This window comes from Saccopteryx leptura, chromosome 2 (genome assembly GCF_036850995.1).
Source record: "Saccopteryx leptura isolate mSacLep1 chromosome 2, mSacLep1_pri_phased_curated, whole genome shotgun sequence".
In the NCBI taxonomy this organism is placed as follows: Eukaryota; Metazoa; Chordata; class Mammalia; order Chiroptera; family Emballonuridae; genus Saccopteryx; species Saccopteryx leptura.
Window position 1 is genome coordinate 37120148 of NC_089504.1, and position 25265 is coordinate 37145412.

At 45.3% G+C, this 25265-nt stretch overlaps 1 protein-coding gene across 3 annotated transcripts; it reads right to left on the minus strand.

Moving 5' to 3' along the window:
- CLTA (clathrin light chain A) lies at positions 1-25208 on the minus strand. 3 transcript variants are annotated; one of them, XM_066367661.1, is made up of 7 exons: positions 24841-25208; positions 15155-15192; positions 11757-11874; positions 7315-7426; positions 2950-3003; positions 1429-1464; positions 1-459 (listed from the first exon to the last, which is right to left on the minus strand). In XM_066367661.1, exons 1-7 carry the CDS (start codon positions 25055-25057, stop codon positions 288-290), a joined length of 747 nt encoding a protein of 248 aa, XP_066223758.1. In that variant the 5' UTR covers positions 25058-25208; the 3' UTR covers positions 1-287. The 3 variants fall into 3 exon arrangements, with proteins under 3 accessions (XP_066223758.1, XP_066223759.1, XP_066223760.1); XM_066367662.1 differs by lacking the exon at positions 2950-3003 and having other exon boundaries at positions 24841-25207; XM_066367663.1 differs by lacking the exons at positions 1429-1464; positions 2950-3003 and having other exon boundaries at positions 24841-25202.
- Between the last annotated feature and the right edge of the window lie 57 nt (positions 25209-25265).

Sequence of the window (25265 nt, forward strand, 5' to 3'; positions counted from 1 at the left end):
TTAATTGTTTGAAACAAATTTATTCTCAGAATAATGCACAAAAAGCACAGGTTGAGGCTACCATGGGAGGCTTCCGTCCTCCCTTCCTCTGCCGCCACCTCCCCCTCCTCTCTGAATGCCAGGGAGAACACAGTTGAAGGAAGAAACATGCAATCACAAACAATGAGCAACTCTAAAGACAAAAGGTTTGGTCCAAAAGAACTCAACATGATTAATCCAATTATGTGAAGAGCTTCCCCGAGTAGGATTAAGATACTGTAGATGTAGTGTTTCCACAGGGTGGCTCTTCAGTGCACCAAGGGGGCCTGCTTGAGGGAGATGAGGACAGAGCGCATGCGGGAGACATCTTTGGCCTGCTTGCTGGACTTGGGGTTAAAGTCACACAGCCGGGCCACCCGTTCCCACTCAGTGCCTGGGGATGACTCGTCAATGTCATTTACAAAGGCTTCTTCTGCTGCCCTGGAAGCAACAACAAAATATGTTGGTTTAATGTAGAACCCCCTGTGAGCTACCTGGTGGCTGCCTTGTTATAGAAACAACTGCATCTTCATGCCTGACTGAATGGCATTCTGGTTTCCTAAAGAATCACAGCCCTTGGCCCAGGTCAGATTTGAGAGCAGACACGTGGCCAGCTCTCCCAGGCACAGGGTGCCTGGACTGCTGTGTAAAATGTTGGAATACAGGTGTTTGGTTCAGGGCTCTCTGTGTGTGTCTGTCTGCTGACACAGAGCATTAAAAAAGTAAGTCCCTTGAAAAGGGGGAAAAAAAAAAGTCCTTAGCTATACAATGTCTTTATTAACAAAAGCAAAGCAGCAGGCTTGTCAAGAACTTTGAACAGTAGTGTATGTTGGGCTATACTAAGTTTCAAGTAAAATCGGAGACTTCTAAAAAGCCCACAGCTTCTGGATTTATTCCTAAGGCTGGAGAGAAACAGGGCAGTTCAAAAGGAATTCAGAACAAGCTCTCATGCTAGCAGGCACTAGAGACTAAAGCCATTCTGGAAAGGGGTTGTTAGGACATTCTCCAGTTCAGCCATTTTCCCTCCAGCCAAGTGCCTTAGGCCCCGAGGGCACACTGTGGCAGGGGTGGGCACCCAATGGCTGGAGAGCCAATTAATGTTAGGTGCTTTTTGGTAGGATGCTGCTCCAACATTCTTTCAGTCAAGGTCAGCCCACCCCCACTTGGGAACCAGCTGGTGGGAGCTACAGCCCGAAAGGACAGTGGTGAGAGGAGGAAGACACACTATACCCATCTACTCCAACAAGCATCACGGGCAAAGCAGAAGCAATGGAGATGACTGATCTGTGGGGACAGAGGGTCGCACTCTCACAGGGATGGCCGTGGCGAACACTGCTGAAGCCAGCGCCACTACAACACTGCGACTGCATGGCACACACAGTTAGGGGCAGTGAGGAAGAGTTACTTAACTGTTCTAGGCTGTAGCAAGGATGGTTTATGTTTGTGCTTAAGGTGAAGAGAAGAAAAGAAACAAGGAGAGAAACTTTAGGTCAGATATAGAAAATGAGAATGAGCTCAATGCAGATGGTCAGTAAGCTAGACATGCCCTTGCCACTCTGTTTATGCTTGGGAACGTGCAGCTGGCTTTGCTGGGCCACCCTGCTGCCCAGCAAACCCAGACTCAACCTTTCTAGTCTCCATTTCTACTCCAGAGAGAATGTGCAAAAGTCAAATCCAACACCACCTGTACGTCCAGCATTTCACAAGTCTCACTGCAGATACATCTGGGAGCCTGGGAAACCCAGCTGTCTTCTAACAGGATGAACATCCCAAGGTCCCAGGCCCCAGAGGCTCTTCAGACTCCTTCCCAGGGGTCCCCAAACTACGGCCCACGGGCCGCATGCGGCCCCCTGAGGCCATTTATCTGGCCCCCGCCGCACTTCTGGAAGGGGCACCTCTTTCAGTGGTGGTGAGAGGAGCATAGTTCCCACTGAAATACTGGTCAGTTTGTTGATTTAAACTTACTTGTTCTTTATTTTAAATATTGTATTTGTTCCCATTTTGTTTTTTTACTTTAAAATAAGATATATGTAGTGTGCGCAGGGATTTGTTCATAGTTGTTTTTTTTTATAGTCTGGCCCTCCAACGGTCTGAGGGTCAGTGAACTGGCCCCCTGTGTAAAAAGTTTGGGGACCCCTGCCTTAGACTGTTGTCCTTTCTTTCTCCACTCCACCCATTTCTTTACTCAAAATCTATCCCTGATGTTTAAGGAGGAAACAGATCAGTTTCCAAGTCTTCAGCAATATTATATTGCTCTGATAACAGGAAACCCTAAAAAAAGAAAAAAAATGCAGAGAGGACACAATTTTCTTCGAGGATGGGGAGGAGCCAAAGTGGCCCCTATCAGACAGCTTTGGCTATCTTGACCTCAAAGCTGGGGCCTCTCTGTGCAAGGGTGAGGGGACAGGGCATCAGAAGCTGGCCACTAAATGATTTCTGACATGTAAGACATTACATTGGAGACAACCCCCTCTGGCCAAGGGAGAGGCAATGAACCCCACATTCTTCAAAGGAACCTTGTGTAGAAGATGCCCCCATTAGCTCCTAACCAGGATGCCCACCTCTTCCAGGCGAGGACACTTTCCCTTCCCACCTGAGGCGGGGAGGTAGCAGTGACAGCCACAGTCAGAGGTCAGAGCCCTCCGGTCCCAAAGCCTTCCCAGACAAGATCACGAATGACCCACATTTTGAAAGGGTGTCTTCCTTCCCCCTAAAACCCCAAATACGAAAAATGGCAATCAGAGTTGTAGGAAGTCATGATTCTGCAAGACAATCTGGATCACACCCCCAACTTATCAACTCTTAGGCAGCCCCCACAGTGCCAATTTGAAATCATTTAAAAAGCAAAGCAACTTGTGGCATAAAAGGTGCATTAACTCTAAATGAAAAGTAGAAAGAATGAAAAGAACAGGAATTAGTTTTGCAACATACACATAACCAATCACGTCAGCGAAGGGTTGTTTGTAGAAAGCTTCATCTGCCACCCTAGACAGCAAGAGGTCCAAAAGGCAGGCAAGCAGGCAGGAAAAAAGAGAGAACATTGAGAAGCAGAAACATCTCAAATCCACAACAGAGGCAAAACCGGTGCTCTGGGAAAGCTGTTCCCTGCACTATCCTAACCCAGTGAGGCCTCCAGCCTGCAGAGCCCAGCAGGCACGTCTCCTTCCCCATGGGGACTTCCCCCTTGCTTCATCCCAGCCACAACGAGCATTTCCTAAGCACCTACTTCGAGGCTAAGCCCTTTTATAACACAGTGTTGGTTCAATTCTCAGCCCCAGCAACCTTCAACACTGTGTTCTCACCACACTTTACAAATGAGGTAACGGAGGCCTCAATTTGAAGTAGCTGCTCAAATAGTAAGCGGCAGCGGGCAGAACTCCTAATCAAAGGTGTGTGGCTCTACTTACTGTAATTGTGTAGTAACACTTCCCAGCTGGTGTGTGCTCAGAAGCCGGGTCACCTTCCTGCCAGCCTCAGTAACTTATGGCATAAATGCTGCCAGACACCAGACACACTAACGCTAGGTCCCAAAGCCAGTTTTATCTTGGGTTATCCAACTACTGCTTCCCCACACTGGCTGGAATCAATTTTCAGTATCCTATGAACCCATATGGTCATTTTGAAATTTCCACTTTAGAGAAAAGAGCCAAGGGGTCTGGTGGAAAGAACCTACAGACAAGGGCTCGGGCTCTGGTTCACTGTGTCCCTGAACAGGACTGTCTGCTCAGCCCGTGCTAGACTTGAGTGCGCTGACAAGATGCAGCCCAGAAGCCAGCACGTCATCCTTCCTGCATGCTCTCTCACATCGGAACCGATCAGAAAGGCGGGACTCTGGGACACAAGGAAAGGGGGACGTGCTGAGGGGCGCTCACACTGCAGGGGCAGGCTGGCTTGGACTATTGCCTCAGCTGTCCTCCTTGTCCACTGTGGGGGGGAGCAGGGAACCTCCCTCAAGGAGTCTTACACCCTGTCCTTTGCCAGGTCTGTTTGGGGCACAGGAGTGGGACATTTTTTAAGATGACAATCATGCCTGGTTATTAACATAAGCTCACATATTTACTTGAGAGGAAATACTAGTAATTTATTTTTAAACTCACACATACCCTTCCTTCTTTACCACTTGGTTTATACACAGGAGGTGCTCTGTGGAACTTTAAAGAAAGCAAAAAAAAAAAAAAAATACAAACAAAAAACAGCCTGATTGCAACTCAAAGTGAGTCAGCAGGAAAACAGAGTTGTTGGTGGGCAAAATAGTAGGAGAGAAACGAAAGGCAGGCAGGCTTGTAAAACCCATGATCCTCTTAGTTTACGTAAAAGACTAAACATAATCAATTTCAACTTGTGCTTGCTTCTGCTGGAAGAAAAGAAAGGGTTAGTGATCCCGGCAAGGCATCTCTACGACAACAAGCTTTGCTCCTGCTCCTTTGCAGCTAGCCCCAAGACTCCAGAGCTCCTCTGTGACAGTACTGCGGGTCATGGCTACAGACCCAGGACAAACGGAAAATCTCATACAAGACACAACGCAGCCCCTTGACCTGTGTGTCCCTCAGCCACCAGGCAGAGGAGCTGGCCTGGGCAGCAGTCCTCAGGCTGGGCGGGAGAGGCCCCAGGGGAGCCCAGGAGAGGGGAGGAGGAACGCCTTCCGGCTGACATGGGCACGGAGACAATGTCTGCTTCGCTGAGCACCATGGATCCCCCCCAATTTTACAAGGCTTTAAAGAGGTCAGCACCAAAGCTGCCTGTAAAAGAGAAAATGTTTCCATTACGGCTTGGGAAGGGACACAGTCTGGGGCTATTCTTGAGGAATAAACACCTCTGGCTCCAACAAAAAGAGAATTCTTTTCCATGAGTTGTCAATAATTTATGGCTCTTGTGCAGTGACATTTAGGCCCCAACCTGGGATAAAAGGAGGGAGATGCAGTCTGAGGCCCGACACAAACTCGAGATGTGATGACAAGGTCTGCTGACCGTGTTCTGACCACAGCTAAGCACAGCGCCTGGAACAGATGTGCTCCGAAGGCTTCGGCTGAGGGCGTCTGAAAGGCAGGAGGCCTGATGACACACTCATGAAAATAGGCCCTTGCTACCCCTGAGTCTCAGCTTTCAGACTTCTCCGACTTTCTGCCTTGTCTTTGTGGTCCCCCTTAAACATCCAGCTGCTGCAAGAGTCACCCAGACAAAATGACATTACTTGAATTGAGCATCCTCATTTCATTTTCTCAAAATATTTACTATTTACCTGTAGACAGCAAACAAGAAAGATGAGTCATATAAATGGGACTTGACTCCTTTAGTCCCATGGGACTCTAATGTTCAAGTCAAACATAAATGGGGAGGGGGAACCATCAGCAATATCAAAATCTTTAGGGGAGGATGGATGCCATTGGAAGAAGTCCCCCAAAGTGGTTCTATAATGGCTTGCACCCTAACCTACTGAAGAATAATTGGCATAAAGTGTAAAAACTATGCCTGTTCCAGAACCCTGGTAACAGTGGCTAATGTGCCACTAGCTTTACACAATCAGGATCAGCCCTGTGTTGCAAGGTTTCTACAAGGCAAGTGATCTGGTTTCTAAACAGCTCTACATTCTCAATGACTGGTAAGTTTAACTCATCCCCTCTATGGAACTTGAAGTTCATCTTTGAGAATTTCCAAACTAACATTCTACAATTCTACAGAGAAAAGTACACCAAGCCCTAAATCAAGGCCTTGAGGGACTGAACCTTTAAGACTTGGCTCCTAAAAACAGGTGTAATTATTGTTTTCAAGGACAACTGATTCTGTATAGACAAAAGGGATAGTTTAGCAAAACTGGCTTGCCCTGGTCGGATAGCCCAGTTGATTAGAGCATTGTCCTGAAGCTCAGAGGTTGCCGGTTCTATCCCCTGACGGCACATATAGGAACAGATCGATGTTTCTGTCTGTCTGTCTCCCATCGTCTCTCCCTAAAATCATTAAAATAAACATTTAAGAAAAACTGGTTTGAAATATCTTCTGCAATGGGAATCCTGTTCCCAACATAACCATATTTTAAATCTGAGATATTGAATGACATTTGCTTAAGCCTCAAGGACCCCGAACAGGCAGGGTCAGCCCAGTTTCACCAAGTACTTCAGGGCAAACTCATAGGCTGGGCACTTCCAACTGATGACAAGCTCAGCAGAAGCCTCAGACCTAGAGATGTCCCCACATACTAATCCCAGAACTTCAAATGGAACCCAGTAAACATGCGTACAGTGCATCCCTCACAGGAAGGTGGCCAGGACAGAGGCTCAAAATCGGCCTGTGAGGGGCAGCTGATAGAATGAAGGGTGGCCAACAGGAGACAGCTGAAGGCTGCTATACAAACAGTCCCTCTGCTCTGCCACAGTTGCCCCACAACAGCACAGGTTGGCTGGCAAAGCAATCAGTGTCCTCTTTTCTGACAGACTGCTAAGATTTCCATCTAATTAGAGCTGACAGAGATATAGGCACTTAAACCCACTTCTACCTGTGAGGACAAGAACCTAAAGCTCTCTACCCTGAAAATTAAAACTACCCAATACCCATCTGGCCTATCTTTACACTGGAGGGAGTGAAGTCAATCCGCAGGGAAAGCAAGCCCATCAGCTCGCGCCCAGGGAAGCAGTGTCGCCGCCTCCTTCTCTGGGCTACTTCCAAGTATATGCGGCATTTAGGACCACAGCTGCTGGTCAGTGGTGACATGAGAATGTTTTCTCCTGCTACTTAGCTTCAGTAAGTGAGTAAACTCTGAAAAGAGCATTCTTAAAAACTCAAGATTTTCTTAGACATAGCTAAGTACCCAGAGAACCCTTAATTCTGAAGTTGCTGTGTTGAACAACCATCTTTGGCGACCTAATTACAAAGCACATTTCCCTGCCAATCGACCTCTCTGTAGAACAGCTTTTAGAGGACAGGGCTGTATTTAGGGGATGCAACATGATCAAGTCCATAATCAGCTCCAGTGGACTTAGATTCTGGCCTTTCATTTCCAAGCTACATTTTTACACATGGACTTGACCCATGAAATAACTTTTCCTCTTGCTGTATCATTCCTTTTGGTGGCACATATGAACCGAAGAGCTAAACTCACTGTAACTGGGATGGCTATTAGAGGGGCTAAATTAAGCTCAGAGGACCCAAGAGACTTGCAACCCTTATGCTTTAAGCATTTTATTGAAACCTGCAAAGACATCTCACACTAGAGAGTCAGCAGCTGAGAACCTATCCTGGCTGTTGGAAATGGATTTGATTCAGTCTTGGAAAACAAGCCATGCTAAAAGCACCACGACTGACCTGTTATTTGCTTTTGTTTTCTGTAGCTGCTCGTCCTGCCTCGCATACCACTCTTCCAGCTCCTTTATTGCTTTTTCTTTCCACTCTGCTTCTTGCTTCCGAGAATTGGCATCTTTGAAGGGAAGGCAAAAACAATACAAATGACACAAAACACAAATTTAAGTTCATTTCATTAGTCTATTTTGGTCTTATTAAACTTACGCTGTGTGTAGGTGCGTGTGCATGTGTGTATTGGGGGGAAAAATAATTGGGAGGGAAGATAAAATCCTATTTTTCCTGTTTGTGCATCCAGTTTTTCATCTCAATGATTCTATCCAAGGTGTTCCACCACATATTATCCCAGCCCACTGACACTTTAGTGATCACTACTTGGTGGTTTTTGTTTTGGGTTTTGGTGGGGAGGGTGGAAATACTGACTTCTAATAGAAAAAAGCCTTTGGGGGCACCAACTGGGGAAAAAGCAATTATGAATGATTCTTTAATCATGCTCCCAGTATTAGTTGATAATAGATCATCTTGTAACAAAATCTTCTCACAACCTTATTCTACACCTTGGGTTGACAATTAATGGTTCTGTAAAACACAAGATAGCCCTCATAACTACACATAGTAGAAGCACTTTTTTTTTTTTTTAACAGAGAGAGAGAGTCAGAGAGAGGGATAGATAGGGACAGACAGATAGGAATGGAGAGAGATGAGAAGCATCAATCATTAGTTTTTCGTTGCAACACCTTAGTTGTTCATTGATTGATTTCTCATATGTGCCTTGACCAGGGGGCTACAGCAGACCGAGTAACCCCTTGCTCGAGCTAGCGACCTTGGGTCCAAGCTGGTGAGCTTTGCTCAAACCAGATGAGCCCACGCTCAAGCTGGCGACCTCAGGGTCTTGAACCTGGGTCCTCCGCATCCAGTCTGACGCTCTTATCCACTGAGCCACTGCCTGGTCAGGCAGTAGAAGCACTACTATGAGAAGATTCAGGAACCAGGGAACAATAAAAGGTTGATGTTAGAGCCGAGGACCACAAAATATCTATTCCTGCTTAGACTGCAGTGAATTTGTGGCAGAACCGAAGAGAAACGCCAGTGGAGACAACTGCAGGGCGTTGAACATCATTACTAACAGTAATCCACAAAAATTCCAGAAATTAGAAAATGTACACCTAGCAGGTAGTTTCTTGGGTTTATATATGAGTTTTCCTAAGACATTTAGCTAGCTAAAATAGAGACTCTGGCCCTGGCCAGTTGGCTCAGTGGTAGATCCTGGTTGGGGTGCATGCAAGAGTCTTTCTCCCCTCCTCTTACTTAATAAAAAAAGAAAAATTTTATCTAGGCCAGTGGTTCTCAACCTGTGGGTCGCAACCCCGGCGGGGGTCGAATGACCAAAACATGGGTCGCCTAAAGCCATTGGAAATACATATTTTATTTTAAAATGTATTGTATAATAAATATGTATTTTTCAATGGCTTTAGGCGACCCCTGTGTTTTGGTCGTTCGACCCCCGCCGGGGTTGCGACCCACAGGTTGAGAACCGCTGATCTAGGCCCTGGCCAGTTGGCTCATTGGATAGAGCATCAGCCTGGCATATATAGATGTACTAGTTTCAATTCCTGGTCAGGGCACACAAAAGAAGTGACCATCTGTTTCTCTCTCCCTCCCCTTCTCTTTTCCTTCCCCTCCTGCAGCCAGTGGCTTGGTTGGGCCAAGCTTCAGCCCCGGTGCTAAGGATAGCTTGGTTGATTACAACATCCTCCCTAGAGAGGGGTTGCCAGGTGGACCCTGGTTGGGACACATGTAAAAGTCTATCTCCTCTCCTCTCTCAAAAATAAAATAAGATAATCTAAATAAAAATTGTGACCACTCATACAAATTGTAGTTATTGTATAAAACCGTCCCTTTACTTTGTCTTACTTTTATAGATGAAGTGACGCTGACAATGAGAACTTAGAATTCTTTTTTTTTTTAATTTTATTTTTTTACAGGGACAGAGAGAGAGTCAGAGAGAGGGACAGACAGACAGGAACGGAGAGAGAGATGAGAAGCATCAATCATCAGTTTTTTGTTGCGACACCTTAGTTGTTCATTGATCGCTTTCTCATGTGCCTTGACCACGGGCCTTCAGCAGACCAAGTAACCCCCTGCTCGAGCCAGCGACCTTGGGTCCAAGCTAGTGAGCTTTTTTTTTTCCTCAAGCCAGATGAGCCCGCGCTCAAGCCGGCGACCTCAGGGTCTCAAACCTGGATCCTTCCGCATCCCAGTCTGACGCTCCATCCACTGCGCCACCGCCTGGTCAGGCAGAACTTAGAATTCTTAAATGCTTAGCTCAGTGAGACAAAGATCCAAGCCATAATACAATCTCTTGAAATCTGGGGGGAGGAAGGGGAGGGGAGGATAAAGAGTCCCCACAGAGAGCAGGGCACACTGACAGCTGTCTCCTCTGGCCATCCTCATTACTATTCACAGGAAAGCAAATTATTTAAGAACAGCCAGTGGCTAAGCGGCAAACCGTTGACACTGGTTCTCTATTCTTAGCATCTTGTGCCTTCTCATAGTTCTTGCAAGGAAAAAACGTGAAACTGAAGAAACACCTAGTTCATGGACCAATTTAATTCAATTTAAACAGAATGTAAGGCAAAATGTTTGACTTCCCTCAGGAAGACTTCTTGAATTAAGAAAAGAATACTTCACAGAATAGTCCCTAAATATCCAATTTGATCATTGAAAAAGAAAATGCAGTTTCCCCAGACAGCAAAGTGAACTCTCTCCATGAACAAGACAACTTTGCTAAAGTTTAGGAAAAGAGAAAGAGAAAGTTGGGTTTGTAACATGCAAAACACTCAGGTAGTACCAATACCAGCTAAGTCTTGCCTCTAAGCCTAAGAAGAGATATACAAGGGATAAGTAAGGACAGAGGCTGCTATGTCACAAAGACCTATTTTCATCTTTCTAAAGCTGCACTACCCAGTACAGTACCTACTAGTCACATGTGGCTATTTAAATTTATTAAAATTAAATAAAATTTAAAACTTAGTGTCTCAGTCGTTCAAGCCACATTTCAAGTGCTTAATAGCTACATGTGGCTAGTGGCTACCACAGGAGACAGCACGGATACAGCATATTTCCATCACTAAGAACTAATTACTGCATAGTTCTGTAAAGGTTCAAACGTAAGTGTGTCCTGTGTTCTGAAAGCCACGTAAATTGGGCTGGAGAGACCACAGGTTTTACACTAATTGGCTGTGTTATCTGGGTCACGTGCTTTCCTATTTCTTAAGTGTCAGTTATTTACTACATCTGAAAAACAGGAGTCATGTTTTGACTAGTTCAGTGGTCCCCATGAAGGAATACAAATGACACTGTGGTTACATAGAACATTTTATTTCTAGATTTAAAATAAAACATTTAGGTATGAAGTATGTGATGTCAATATCTTAAAATAGACCAAAGAAAATTATGTGATTGTATATTCACAATACAAGTATCTTCTCTCAACTATTCTGTTTGAAATTTTAACAGAAAGCTGAAAATAAGAAGCCCTGTGGGTAACATTCCTGCACTCTGCCACACCTCTCTACCCCGCGTGCACAGACACCAAATCTCCCCTGATCGTGCCCGACGCGGGCACCCCATGTACACACCTCTTCACCGAAGGCCAGACTGGCTGGCACTGGTCTTGGGCTTGGCCTGCCCAGCAAGACGGTGCACACTCAACTCCATGTGGCCAAGGGGGGTATGAACTCTGAAGCAGGGCAGACTGAAGCTAAAATGCTGACTCTCCCACCTCTTAGCTGTGTGATTCACAAACCGATTCTACTTATGCTTTTTACTTTCCTCACCCATCAAAATGTAAAAACTTACCTTCCAGGAATATTAGGGTAAGCAAACCAAATTGTATGTTTTTCCCAAAATAGCTCACACTGTCCTAAGCACTACTTTAAATTCAGCCTTCAAATGGTAAGTGGCCTGTGAAGTCTCTCACATGGATATAACACCTTCAGGTTTACAAAGCCTTTTCATTAAATACCCTCTCAGAATCCCTTTGGGGTTAGCAACACTGATCACACTGATCTATGCCTTTCAAATGAAGAAACACTCACAAAGACTGCACAAGCAAGTGCCCACAGCTGGTAGGAGTTAAGGCTGGGCTCTGAATGGGTCTTTCATCCAAGGCCCCGCTCCTTTCCATAGCACCACCTGGCTCTTCTTCCGGGAACAGGACGAGGACACACTTGGTGGTTCCCTGGGCTGCCCTAATCCTTCCACAATGGCCTGTCGTTAGCATCTCCACATGAGTAGCCCTGTGACCTTCAGGTTGAAAAAGATTATCTTCCCAAACACTAGACAATGATATTATGGCTAATTCAAGTGAAAAAGGAATAAAAGGAGAATCAAGGTCAACTATTCCACTGAAAACAAACACCCAAAGACAGAAAGGGATTCCTTACCAAGGGCTTCCAAGCGTTCCGTCTGCTCTTCTCTCCATTTACGGATACTTTCAGGCTCTGATTGCAATCGATCCACTTGTGAAATAGCCGCATAACTGTCTGTTGGACCATTACTCTCCTTAACACAAACACAATTGTACTCTATCAGTACTAAAAACGCCTTCCTGGAATGCACTTCATCCAAGTTAGAACTCCTGGTTATGTACAGCACCAATTGTAAAATGTTAAAGGATTACCTTAAAAGCAGTAATACAACCTTACATGCCGATCGAGTGCTCAACATTACTGCACTTAATCCTTACAATCCATGAGGAGGCAGAGTAGTTGTTACCCTATCTGTTAATATATGGGACATGACTTGGAGATAGGAAACTCAGGGAGGTGAATAATGGACTTACTGGGAAACAGTGTTATCAGTTTCAGTTTCCTCATTTGACACAGAGATTATATGACATTTTCAAGGTAAAGTACACAGTAGAGCAAGGCCTAGAACTCAAGACCTAAATGCTATCACAGAATGGAGGAAATAGTCTCTGTCTCCCCGCTTCTCACTTAAGAAAAATAACCAGCAATAACAACAAAAAGAATGCAGGAAATAGGTCACTTAATACTACACATAATCAAAATACAGTGAACTTGAGGAGTCAAAAGAAAATGTACAGTTACGACAGTCACAGTAAGGAAAAAAATTAAGACAGGCAATTGTGAGTAGTGTGTATGTAAAAAGGTACTGTTCTTTCTAGTGGGTTAGATTTAGGAGCTAATAAATTAACAAAGACTCAAATAGAACTTAATCTTTAGAGAATATTTTACCTCTTTTTTTTTTTTTTTGGTATTTTTCCGAAACTGGAAACAGGGAGAGACAGTCAGACAGACTCCCACATGTGCCCCGACCGGGATCCACCCGGCACGCCCACCAGGGGCGATGCTCTGCCCCTCCAGGGCGTCGCTCTGCCACGACCAGAGACACTCTAGCGCCTGGGGCAGAGCCCAAGGAGCCATCCCCAGCGCCCAGGCCATCTTTGCTCCAATGGAGCCCTGGCTGTGGGAGGGGAAGAGAGAGACAGAGAGGAAGGAGGGGAGGGGAGAGGAGAAGCAAATGGGCGCCTCTCCTATGTGCCCTGGCCGGGAATTGAACCCGGGTCCCCCGCACTCCAGGCCGACGCTCTACTGCTGAGCCAATCGGCCAGGGCCTATTTTACCTCTTGACCCAGAAATTACCAATTTAACCTAACTAGACTATAAACAAAGGTGGAGAAAATAATGTCAAGTATAGTAACTAACTTATTAGCATTTTCTGTGTCAGGCACATAAAAAAGCTTTCTATCCCAAACACCTTGCAATGCAAGTTTTTATTCCCATTTCATAGCTAGGAAATTAAACTGAGGCACAGAGAAATGACATGTGCAAATTCATAGCTAGTCAAGGGATTAAGTCAGGATCTGAATCCCATTCTGCCTCCCTCTCAAGGCCAAGCTCTAAAATCAGGGATTGGAAACTACAGTTCAGGCCTGCCATGTTGGTTTTGTTTTTTGTTTTTTTTAATTTATTCATTTTAGAGAGGAGAGAGGAAGGGAAAGAGAGAGACAGAGAGGGAGAGAAAGAGGAGAGACAGAGAGAGAATGTGGGGAGGAGCTGGAAGCATCAACTCCCATATGTGCCTTGACCAGGCAAGCCCAGGTTTTTGAACCGGCGACCTCAGCGTTTCCAGGTCTACGCTTTATCCACTGCGCCACCACAGGTCAGGCACTGCCATGTTTTATAATTAAATTTTACTAGAACACAGCTATGCCCATTTGTTTACATACCATCCATGGATGCTTCATATTGTGCTGACAGAGTAGTCGTACAGATCTTACTACTCACAAAGCTTAACGTGTTTATTATCTGGCTCCTTACAAAAAAGTCAGTTCACCTTCGGTTTATACCAATTAGACTAATCTCATCCTCCTTGCTAGATAATTGGTTGAGAGATGGGCAGAAATCCAGGCAGAAGCTAAGCACCAGATTATTCTCTCAGACTACAGTGATTACTCGGTCCAGAGAGAAATGCAGGCCTCTTTCTGGGGTAGTTGGGAGGAGAGAAGAAACCTTCATTTTGTTCTAGATTAGTGGTTTTCAACCACTGTACCAATATAGGTCTGCCAGAAATTTCATCAGGGTGGTAAACTCTTTCGTGGACCAGCACGAAATTTCTGGTGGACATGCACCAGTCTGAGAACCAGTGGTTGAAAGCCACTGTTCTAGATCATATGACATGCACATGTGAGGCCTGGAAGTGCTACAGCCATTTCATTACGACTTAAGACCTGAGTATAAAAGTGCACACTCAGGCCCTGGCCAGGCAGCTGTTAGAGCGTCATCTTGAATTACCAAGGCTGTGGGTTTGATCCTTGGTCAGGGCACATATAAGAGTATCAATGAATGCATAAATATGTGGAACGACAAACTGATGTCTCTCTTTCTCCCCCTTCCTCTCTAAAATCAATTAAAAAACTAAAAACAAAACAAAAGAAACCTGCATACTCAGCGGGTAGAATCCTAGAGGAACTGAGTCCGAGTTCTGGTCTGACTATCTCAGAGCTGACCTATCTCAGAACTCTTTCAATTATAAAACTAGTAAGCTCTCTATGTTTAAGCCAATGCAAGTTGGGCTGGTAACCGAAAGCTTAGTGACACAGAGGGAAAATAATGGTCTTCATCACAAATATTAGCCCCCCTATCCCCAGTGAAATCTAGAAGGTTCAAATGCTGGCCCCACCACATACTGCCTTTGTTACTTTAGAACAGGGGTCCCCAAACTTTTTACACAGGGGGCCAGTTCACTGTCCCTCAGACTTTTGGAGGGCCGCCACATACAGTGCTCCTCTCACTGACCACCAATGAAAGAGGTGCCCCTTCCGGAAGTGCGGGGGTGGGGGGGGCGCGGATAAACGGCCTCAGGGGCCGCATGCAGCCCCGCAGGCCGTAGTTTGGTCCGCCTGCTTTAGACTACTGATTTAACTCCTGTCTCAGTTTACTCATCTGTTAAACAGGAATAACAACAGTACACATCCCATATCCCTCAGGTTGTTGTGAGAATCAAAATTAGTAAAAACATTGCTTAAAACAGCATATCACAGATAGTGTTTAAATTCATCATCATCATCATTATGAAGGGCCACTTCTTAAGAATGAAGTTGATAACACTAGGGCCAGGTCTACAACATTTTAAAAGAATGCTCTATCAGTGTTACTTCTCTTCAAATCCTACGCTGGCAGGTAACATACCAGCTACTACTAATACATCCAGGGAAGTCAAGGGAGTGGGGTCCTTTCTAGGTCAGTCAATTCAAATCACAGGAAAGGAAGACTCTTGAGCACTATCATTCAACAGAATCAGAGTACTCTATCTATACCTGGTAGTATTCGCCATTCATCACTCCATCAACAGCTTCTGCAAGACATAAGATTGCAGTTTGTCAATCAGGGCTGGTCAAATGCTAAGCCAAAGGTTTAGAGTAAAATCTAGTATTGCACGCTATAGGTACTGTCAGTTACTCAACGCTACCCCAGTGCGAGGTATGTTCTGGATATAACAATGAACAGCTTTCTAATTAATGACACCAAGATATGCTTATATACAAAAGACCTTACCAAAATGTGGACAAATCTGTCCCAAGCTCCTAAACCCCAAAACTTTTGAGATTCTGCTTTCTAGCATAGATAACGCAGAACCATGGCAGAAGAGTCTCATAGAGCAACAGGGTTTCTCCATGAAAGCTCTGGAGAAGGCAAAGGAAAATGTGGCCTGGCCGGAATCATTCCTAGGGAGCAGAGATGTGTAGCTTCGTGTTCAAATCAAGGCGCTTTCTTGAGGGTCAAGACTCTCCATCCTGTGGCTGGAGTAGGTTGGGCACCTAACAGTCTACAGCTGAGACTTCATGTTAATTCCTATAGAGTACCTGGAATGTGTCAAAACAGTAAAACTTGAACATATCAAATTAAATCAGTCTTTTAAAGGAAGCAAGTTTAAAAAAATTCAAAGTGAGGTGTACAATCCAGTCTTATTGACACAATTACTCAAGACCAAATGAGAAATCAAAAACAAAAACAAAAAACCTAAGTAAGACCTACAGACTATCAATACACATAGTATAAACAAAATGGTGGCCACAGGCTGAACGTATTTTATTTAAAATACAAAGTAAATTCCGCAGAAATCAGTCTGCATTCCTGAACTGGCACACTGTTTGAAGTGAGGATAGCCTTTACATGTACAATGCATGCTCTGGTCAATGTGCCAGTCTCCACTAGTCCCATATTTTTTTACACCCTTTGCTTCACTGATTTAGTAACTAATTTACTTACCTGCCTGGCCTGATAAGCATGTGTTCCTAACCCATCCATCACTAAGAGGCAGTCTGCACAGGGCTGCACACCATCATTCTGGTGTGGCTGCTCTGGCCTCAATATACACACCATAAAAATTCAGCTTCTACCTACATAATAAGTATTTTCTTATTGTTGGTTGACCCACATTTACAACCTATTATGTAGAACTTCCATTATTTTGTCCCATTTTCCTTAAACTAAACTGCAATGACATCTTATTGCATGGCGTAAGAGGGAAGATGAGATGAATCTGGAAGATTTAAGAACTCAAGTAGTAAAGGAATGTCAAGTGTTTAATGAGGGCCCCTACAGGAGGCCCTCAGATGGCAGGATATACAGAAATAGCACAGCTTTCCTAGAGGCCTGGGGCAGGTGCTCTCAGCCTCCTTCTTCCCTTCTAACAGGTGAGCTTTTCACAAGCCACTCCTCCCATCTTGTTTCCTGCCTTATCAAAGGCATACCTTGTTTCACTGTGCTTCACTAATACTACATTTTTTACAAAATGAAAGCAAGATCTTCCACTCTAAACAAAAGGTTACAACTCCCTTTATCATAATACTCTGGTGACTGCAATGGTCTGGAATGGAGCCTGTAATATCTCCCAGGGTTGCCCATAAACCCAACTAACCCGCCATTTTCCCAATAAATACTAACATTGTATCCATTCTTTTGGTTCACTTGCTTCTCCCAATTACCCTCCCCATGACTATTGAAAACTATGGATCATTTTCCCAAGCATGTCTTCCTGATACCAAAACATTCTGTTTTTTAAAAAAAGGAGAATGGAGAGCACTGGCCAGTGCACAGTGGATAGAGTGCTGTCCCACAAGCGCGAGGTCACTGGCCTGATCCTGAGGGTGCCAGCTGGAGCCCTGGTCAGGGCACATCACATATGAGAAGCAATCACTGGCACAACTAGGTGGAACAACAAGTTGATGCTTCTCCCTCTCTCTCCTCTCACTTTCTCTCTCAAAAAAAACAAAAACAAAACAAAAAAAAAACCTTAAAAATATTTTTTAAAGGAAAGTGGAGACAGACAGAAACGCCATGTAATTTCATTGGTTTCTATCCTGTTAAGATATCTAATGTATATACAGAAAAATTTTCAACAAAATTGGACTCCTACAACATAACCATTTTTTTAGTAAGCCATTCTTCTATATCATTAAATTCTCAACTTTTACTTGTTGCTTCCAATGTGCCAGGCACAGTGTTAAAACACTTTGTATACATTCAGTATTTTTTTTTTCTTCTCCAATTGAGAGGAGAGACAGACTCCTACATGTATTTCGACCAAGATCCACCCAGCAACCCTCATCTGAGGTCATGTTTACAACCGAGCTATTTTTAGCCTCTGAGGTAGAGGCTCCAGGGAGCCAGCCTCAGTGCCCATGGCCAAGGCACTCGAATCAGCCACTGCTTTGGGGGTGTGGGGGTCAGGAGGGAGGAAGAGTGGTAAGGAGGGAGGGAGGGAGAGAGAAAGTAGAAGAAAGAGAGGGAGAGAGGGAGGCAGGGAGGGGAGGGAAAAGGGAGAGGGGTAGAGAGAAGCAGATGGTAGCTTTTCCTGTGTGCCCTGACTGGGAATCGAACCCAGGACATCCACACACTGGGCCAAAGCTCTACCACTGAGAAGAGACCAATGCCCAGTTTTTGGTTTTTAATTTTTACACAAGATTATCTGAGGTCAAAATGATGACAATTGCTGGGAACCAAGATCTCAAATGTTCTGGAACCACACACATGAAGTGTTTCGTTGTTGTTGTTTTTACAGACAGAGAGAGAGTCAGAGAGATACACAGGGACAGACAGACAGGAACGAAGAGATGAGAAGCATCAATCATTAGTTTTTTGGTGCACAATGTGACACCTTAGTTGTTCATTGATTGCTTTCTCATATGTGCCTTGACCGTGGGGCTACAGCAGACCGAGTAACCCCTTGCTTGAGCCAGCGACCTTGGGTCCAAGCTGGTGAGCTTTTACTCAAACCAGATGAGCCCGCGCTCAAGCTGGCGACCTCGGGATCTCAAACCTGAGTCCTTGGCATCCCAGTCCAACGCTCTATCCACTGCGCCACCGCCTGGTCAGGCCACACATTAAGTTTTAATACAGCAAACCTATATGTATCAATACTTCACAAATGGCCTTAGAATATGCATAGGGTTAGAGGGCTCCTTGAGATAAATAAGGCATTCTTTCTTCTATTATTATTTATTCATTTTAGAGAGGGGGGAGAGAGAGAGAGAGAAGTATCAACTCCCATATGTGTCTTGACCAGGCAAGTCCAGAGCTTTGAACTGGCGACCTCAGTGTTCCAGGCCAACACTTTTATCTACTGTGCCACCACAGGCCAGGCCGAATAAGGTATTCTTGAAGGGGCAGATAACTGATGGTAATATTCTCTCTTAAGTTTATTATAATTTATGTTTAAGATAATGTAAGAAAAATATTAAATGTGTGTACTATGAAATAATCAGCCTTTAAAAAGTGGTACAATACCTGAGCAAACCAGGAAGTCAGAAGAAAGATCACCTGATAATTTGACACATGAACACAAATTGTGAGATACAAGCATTTACCAATCCACCTCAACTTTGATCTGTTTCAACTGCTGGTTATGAATCTGGATTATTTCAACATATTTCTCACATTTTTCTTAACTTAATTTCCCCAACTGTTTTATTCCTATGCTTTATGATAGTACAAAAATAAGTTTCTTATATTTTTTTGTCACTGGCTTTTTATACTTCAAGGTGTTTGTGTCACCTACCCATGTAATTTTTATAAGTACTCTATAAAGTTTTGGAAATACAAATTCACTAAAAGAACTAGTCAGCCTGACCTGTGGTGGTGCAGTAGATCAAGAGTCAACCTGGAATGCTGAGGTTGCTGTTTGAGACCCCGGGCTTGCCCAGTCAAGGCATATGCAAGAAGCAACTAACTATGAGTTGATGCTTCCCACTTCTCTGCCCCCCCTTCTCTCTCTCTCCTCTAAAAAACTAATCAGTGTATTCGGGGGTGGGGGGGAGCATATTCAATTGCACCTCAGTAACAAATTCTTTGATATAAAATTGCTGGGTCACAGGATATATATCCTGCTAACTTTTTTTTTTAATATTTAAGATTTTATTTATTCATTTTAGAGGAGAGAGAGAGAAAGAAGGGGGGAGGAGCAGGAAGCATTAACTCCCATATGTGCTTTGACCTGCAAGCCCAGGGTTTAGACCAGTAATCTCAGCATTCGGGTTGATGCTTTATCTAATGTGCCACCACAGGTCAGGCAGGATATACATTTTATTTATTTATTTATTTTTATTCATTTTTAGAGAAGAGAGAGTGAAGGAGAGAGAGAGAGACAGAGAGAAAGAGAGGAGAGAGAGAGAAGGGGGAGGAGCTGGAAGCATCAACTCCCATATGTGCCTTGACCAGGCAAGGCCAGGGTTTCGAACTGGCGACCTCAGCATTTCCAGGTCAATGCTTTATCCACTGAGCCACCACAGGTCAGGCCAGGATATACATTTTAAAGACTTCCAAACACCAACCACTTGCCAGCCACATGCCCCATTTCTCAGACCTTTGTTGATAGTAAAAACTGAGTTTTATCATATATTTGTGTGTGTGTGTGTGTGTGTGTGTCAGAGACAGAGAGAGTCAGAGAGACAGATAGGGACAGACAGGAAGGGAGATGAGAAACATCAATTCTTTGTTGCGGCTCCTTAGTTGTTCATTGATTGATTTCTCATATGTGCGGGGGCGGGAGGCTACAGCAGACCGAATAACCCCTTGCTGGAGCCAGCGACCTTGGGGCCAAGCTGGTGTGCTTTGCTCAAACCAGATGAGCCCGTGCTCAAGCTGGCGGGCGACTTTCAGGTCTCAAACCGGGGTCCTCCGTATCCCAGTCCGATGCTCTATCCACTGCGCCACCTCCTGGTCAGGCTGAGTTTTATCATGTTTTAAAATTTTTTGCTAACTTGATAGCATGGAAAAAATATTTAAGGTGGCTTTTTGCTGTGCCAATCTTATTTCCTGTGAGGTCATTAAAAATCTGACATTTAGGCCCTGGCCGGTTGGCTCAGCGGTAGAGCGTCGGCCTGGCGTGCGGGGGACCCGGGTTTGATTCCTGGCCAGGGCACACAGGAGAAGCGCCCATTTGCTTCTCCACGCCCCCCCCCTCCTTCCTCTCTGTCTCGCTCTTCCCCTCCCGCAGCCGAGGCTCCACTGGAGCAAAGATGGCCCGGGCGCTGGGGATGGCTCCTTGGCCTCTGCCCCAGGCGCTAGAGTGGCTCTGGTCGCAGCAGAGCGACGCCCCGGAGGGGCAGAGCATCGCCCCCTGGTGGGCAGAGTGTCGCCCCTGGTGGGCATGCTGGGTGGATCCCGGTCGGGTGCATGCGGGAGTCTGTCTGACTGTCTCTCCCCGTTTCCAGCTTCAGAAAAGAAGAAGAAAAAAAAAACAACCATATCTGACATTTGATTTTCTTTGGCCCTGGCCGGTTGGCTCAATGGTAGAGCGTTGGCCTGGTGTGCGGAAGTCTCGGGTTCGATTCCCGGCCAGGGCACACAGGAGAAGTGCCCATCTGCTTCTCCACCCCTCCCCCTCTCCTTCCTCTCTCTTCCCCTCCCGCATCCAAGGCTCCATTGGAGCAAAGATGGCCCAGGCGCTGGGGATGGCTCCATGGCCTCTGCCCCAGGCACTAGAATGGCTCTGGTGGCAACAGAGTGACGCCCCGGATGGGCAGAGCATCGCCCCCTGGTGGGCGTGCCGGGTGGATCCCCGTCGGGCGCATGCGGGAGTCTGTCTGACTGCCTCCCCGTTTCCAGCTTCAGGGAAAAAAAAAAAAAAAAAATCTGACATTTGATTTTCTTCTTTAGTGAACTGTCCCAATTTTGCATTTTTCTTTTTTGCTCTTTTTATCTCTAAGTATTCTCACTATATTAATTTGTCCTCTCATACTACAAATATTTTTCCCATTTGCTTTATATGGCTTATGATATTTAACACCTAGAACTACTTAACTTGTATGTAGACACTATCAATTTTCCCTTTATAACTTCTGTATCTGCCTTTACACTGAAGGCCTTTCCTAGTCTTGAGATAGTCACTTTTCTCCTAGTACTCTGAAAAAAATAAAAAAGCCTATCTTTAATCCACTTGGAATTTATTTTTGTGTAAGACAGAAAAGGGATCATTTTAAATCCTACAGCCTACAAGCCAGACCAACATTCTGGTTAATATATTACAGCTAACATACCAACTGTTCAGTTAATATATTCCAGTCCAGGGCCATTCCCAATAGGAAAGACTTTGATCACTACTCTGTCACAAAACTAGAAGCAGTTCTCATCACAGACTTCCTAAGTCATGTGTTGCCTGTCCTTTAGGTCTAAAGATTCATTCAGACCCCCTGGCAAACGCTCTGAACTCTTACAGTTAACGTTCCACTGTACTGACATTCAGTTGGCCCAAGTCAAAGGATCATCTGTTGCTATAGAAACAAGCAGAAAGGACATCTAGGGCGTCTTCATTTACTAGAACTAAACTAAGCAACCTGATGCTCCAGAAGGAAACCGTCTAGGGGCAGTGGGAGTCAACCTGGTCCCTTCCACCCACTAGTGGGCGTTCCAGCTTTCATGGTGGGCGGTAGTGGAGCAACCAAAGTATAAATAAAAAGATAGATTTAACTATAGTAAGTTATTTTATAAAGATTTATTCTGCCAAACTTAGCGAAAATCTGACATAAAGTACTTGGTAAGTAATTATTATTATATGCTTTAACTTGCTGTAACTCTGCTTTATAAATTTTATAAAGTAAAGTTACTTCCCTACTTTATAAATCACCATTATTTGGGCAGTTAGAAAATTTTACTAGTAACAGAGATACAAAAGTGGGCAGTAGGTATAAAAAGGTTGACTACCCCTGCTCTAGGGCATCCAGACAGAAACAAGAGTCAGAATATGTTTTCAGATATGAAAGACTCTCTGTCCCAAACCCACCTTCAACATCCCGTTCCCTAACCTCTGAAGTCAGGCAGGCCTGGGTCTGAATTCCAGTAGAGCCATGTATTAGCTTGCCACCTCAGGATCACTGCTTAAATTCCAATATGATCAGTTCTCCTCTGAAACAGGATGACATGGCCACTTAGCCTGCATTTCCTCACTGCGTGGATCTGATAGTATGGAGAAGCTGGCGTACAGTAAATGGCCAGTATTACTAAATACCATGCACGAGATTTCCTCGAACTTCACTGCTACCAAGAAAAGTACTCTTCTCTTCCAGCTTTCCTTTAAGTCATGTACCTCTCTTCCTCTTTCTCTCAAGAAAGAACTTGAAAAAACATACTGAATAGTGCCTCACTGTCATACTCCCTCAGTAGCCCCTTAATCCCCTTATTTCCTCCCTCCTCGGCCCTCAGGACTGAAGACTTTCAACAGCTCTAGAATTAGGCTTTTTCCTGACCACTTCATCTTCCTCAATACCCCCTGGGCTATTTCACCCAGCTAGTTACCTCCCACCTCCAAACTCAGGTAGCCTTCCACCTCCCTAAGAACTGAAGGAGCAGTCCAGGTCTCAGGCCTACTCCCTCTGGGTTCTTCCTGCCTCCATCCTCCATGGGCCTTTCCCCCAGGGCTGGGGGAGTTTAGATATGCTCCTCAATCTGTTGGAGCCTCCTGCCTATAGATTCTGTAAAATAACAATCATATACAGCACTCCCTCCTAAAATCTGTTTCAATACTGTCCCCCAAAGCCTATAGGCCTTGTAACACCCTTCTCTCCCTACTCCCAAGAAATAGCTAGGTACTGTGTGTAGCAATAATACAGTATGTAAGCACATTCATTACATGTGCTTTCTAATTTAATCCCAGCAACCTTATGTGGTGTATATTGCTCCTTTCAGAGAGGAAAAAACTGAGGCAAGGCAGTGGCGCCTATACAAGTTGCCTAAAAAGCTACACTCCCCCACAGGCAGTCTAGGTCAGTACAGAATCTTCAGAGAGAGAGGGAGGGGGAGGAAAAGGAAGGAAGGAAAGAAAGAAGGAAGGAAGAAAAAAAGTATCCGGCTAGTTCTCCATTCCCCCAAGAAAGTGCTGACCACTGTCCTATGACCAACCCCAATTACACCGTGTCAGAGACTGGGCTTTAAATCACTAAATGCTTATTCACTAAGAAAGCCCTTCCTAGGAACTAAGTCAGCAACCATCCCTTCCTTCCCTTTGCTGAAAGCTTAATGTACAAAATGCCCATGTGTCCAACTCTATTCTCTCCCTTTTACCTCTCCATACCACCATCACCAAGATCTGCTTTTATGCAGGGCTTCTGGACCTGACATTTTTGCCTCTTTTTCTGGGTATCTACTATGTGCAGACACCCTGGTAGGCACTGCAGATACAAAAGTGAACAAGAGGTTAACACTGTCCTTCAATCAGGACAGTTTTCTAACTATGGGTCTCTCAGTGCTGTCCTGCCCAGGGAAGCCACAGCAAACTATAGTTTATAATATATAAACTATATAGCAGTTTATAGTATAAACTGTTACAAACTAGTAGTCTCCCCACCTCCATTCCCCTAAAAGGGCTCTGCTTGGCTGGCATAGTAATTTGAGACTTCTGAATTAGAAGGCTTTTATTTATTTAGTTTTTTGCATGCTTTTATGAAAAGCACTATTCTAGTGCACCACAGCCTCAGTCTCCAACACTCATTATCTCACACCCAGCATACTTCTCTCATTTATGTTAACTACCCTAGACCCTTAAAGTAACTCCCATCTGCCCCACCAGTGCCCTATTCTCCTTTAATTAGAATTTTTAAAAAGTAAATGAAAAGACACATCTCATTTCTTCTAGCTATTTTCTACTTCCCTATAATATCGAAAGGATCCCTACTACCCGTCTTTTCCTCCCATCATGACAATCAGCACCACACACAGATAAGGCATTAAAGGAGGTCAAACTGGCATTATACCGCGGGTTTTTTGTTTTGCTTGAGCTTGACTGGGAAAAGGCCACAGTACATTTTCTACTCGCCTCTTGGAAGACTGGGCCAGGCTAACCTTAGGTTCTGCTTGGGAAACACTGACTACCAAAGCTCTTTGTAGAGGAAGTACAAACAGGTCCTGGAGTACTGGCTGTAATCCGCTCGGAAAATGATAAAACTCTTATCTCTGTTTGGCCGAAGCTGTCTTCTCCACAACCAAACCATCTTTCTTGAGTTCCCTAGTCACTACTCCTTTCCTCCCATAACCCAACATTCCGTACACCTTGAAGTGCTTATATGCATCATTGCCACTTTTGTTTGTATGTCTCAAAAACGATACTATTTTTTTTTCTGCCCTCCTTTCCGAATAACTGGTCCTGTGCTGGCCTCGGACTTGCCAAACTGCGCCAATGCGGCTGTTTCAGAGGCCAGCTCCATGGCATAGCCAGCGCTCAATGAAAAGTTCCGGGACTGACCGGGCTTGTTCGGGCTCCTCAGCGTGACTGTCACCTTATTTGCTTTGCCTTTTCGCCCCGCCCGCACTCAGGAGAGCTCAGATACACTCATAGAACGAACAGGCGTCTCGAGCCTAGGTTTCTGCATGACTGAGCCGGGGTCTCGTTTCCTCTGCGCGCTCCTCCTCCACCCCCTGGTTCAGCAAAGAAGAGATACACAGCTCTCAGCCCCGCTCTGGGCCGAGTCCCAGGGAACTCCTCCCGCCCCAAGCGCGCCCTCACTCTCACCCGGACCCCCCGGCGGCTCGCCGTGCGCCTGGGGCCCAGGGGCGCCGCCGTCCAGGATGGCGAAGGCCTCGTCGTTCTCGATGCCCGCAATCTCGCTCTCCTGCTGCGCTAAGAAGGCCGCGGCCGGATCTTCTTCGCCCGCGCCAGCCACCCCGTTCCCCAGCGCGGGGCCGCCGGGAGCGCCGGCAGGGGCGCCGAAAGGATCAAGTTCAGCCATGAGGGCAGTTCAACAGCACGGACACCGACACTGAGAGATAATCCAACAGCCCCACCGTCACCAGGCCCGGCAGCAGCCGCAGAGGTGGCGACTAGGCTCGGAAGACAAGCAGTACGAGTAAGAAGGAGAAGGCGGAAACCCTGCCCCAATATCCGGTCGGTCTAGGCGGTGTTGGAGAGCCGAAAAGGCAACAACCAGTCAGAGGACA

Bases quoted from the DNA above. Each gene is read 5' to 3' on its own strand.
- CLTA (XM_066367661.1), bottom strand. From the start codon at position 25,057: ATGGCTGAACTTGATCCTTTCGGCGCCCCTGCCGGCGCTCCCGGCGGC. The intron at 1,465-2,949 runs GTATGTTGCAAA...CTTCACCTTAAG, and splicing joins GCTGACGTGATTGGTTATGT to CACAAACATAAACCATCCTT. The intron at 460-1,428 runs GTTAAGTAACTC...TGTTGCTTCCAG, and splicing joins CCTTGCTACAGCCTAGAACA to GGCAGCAGAAGAAGCCTTTG.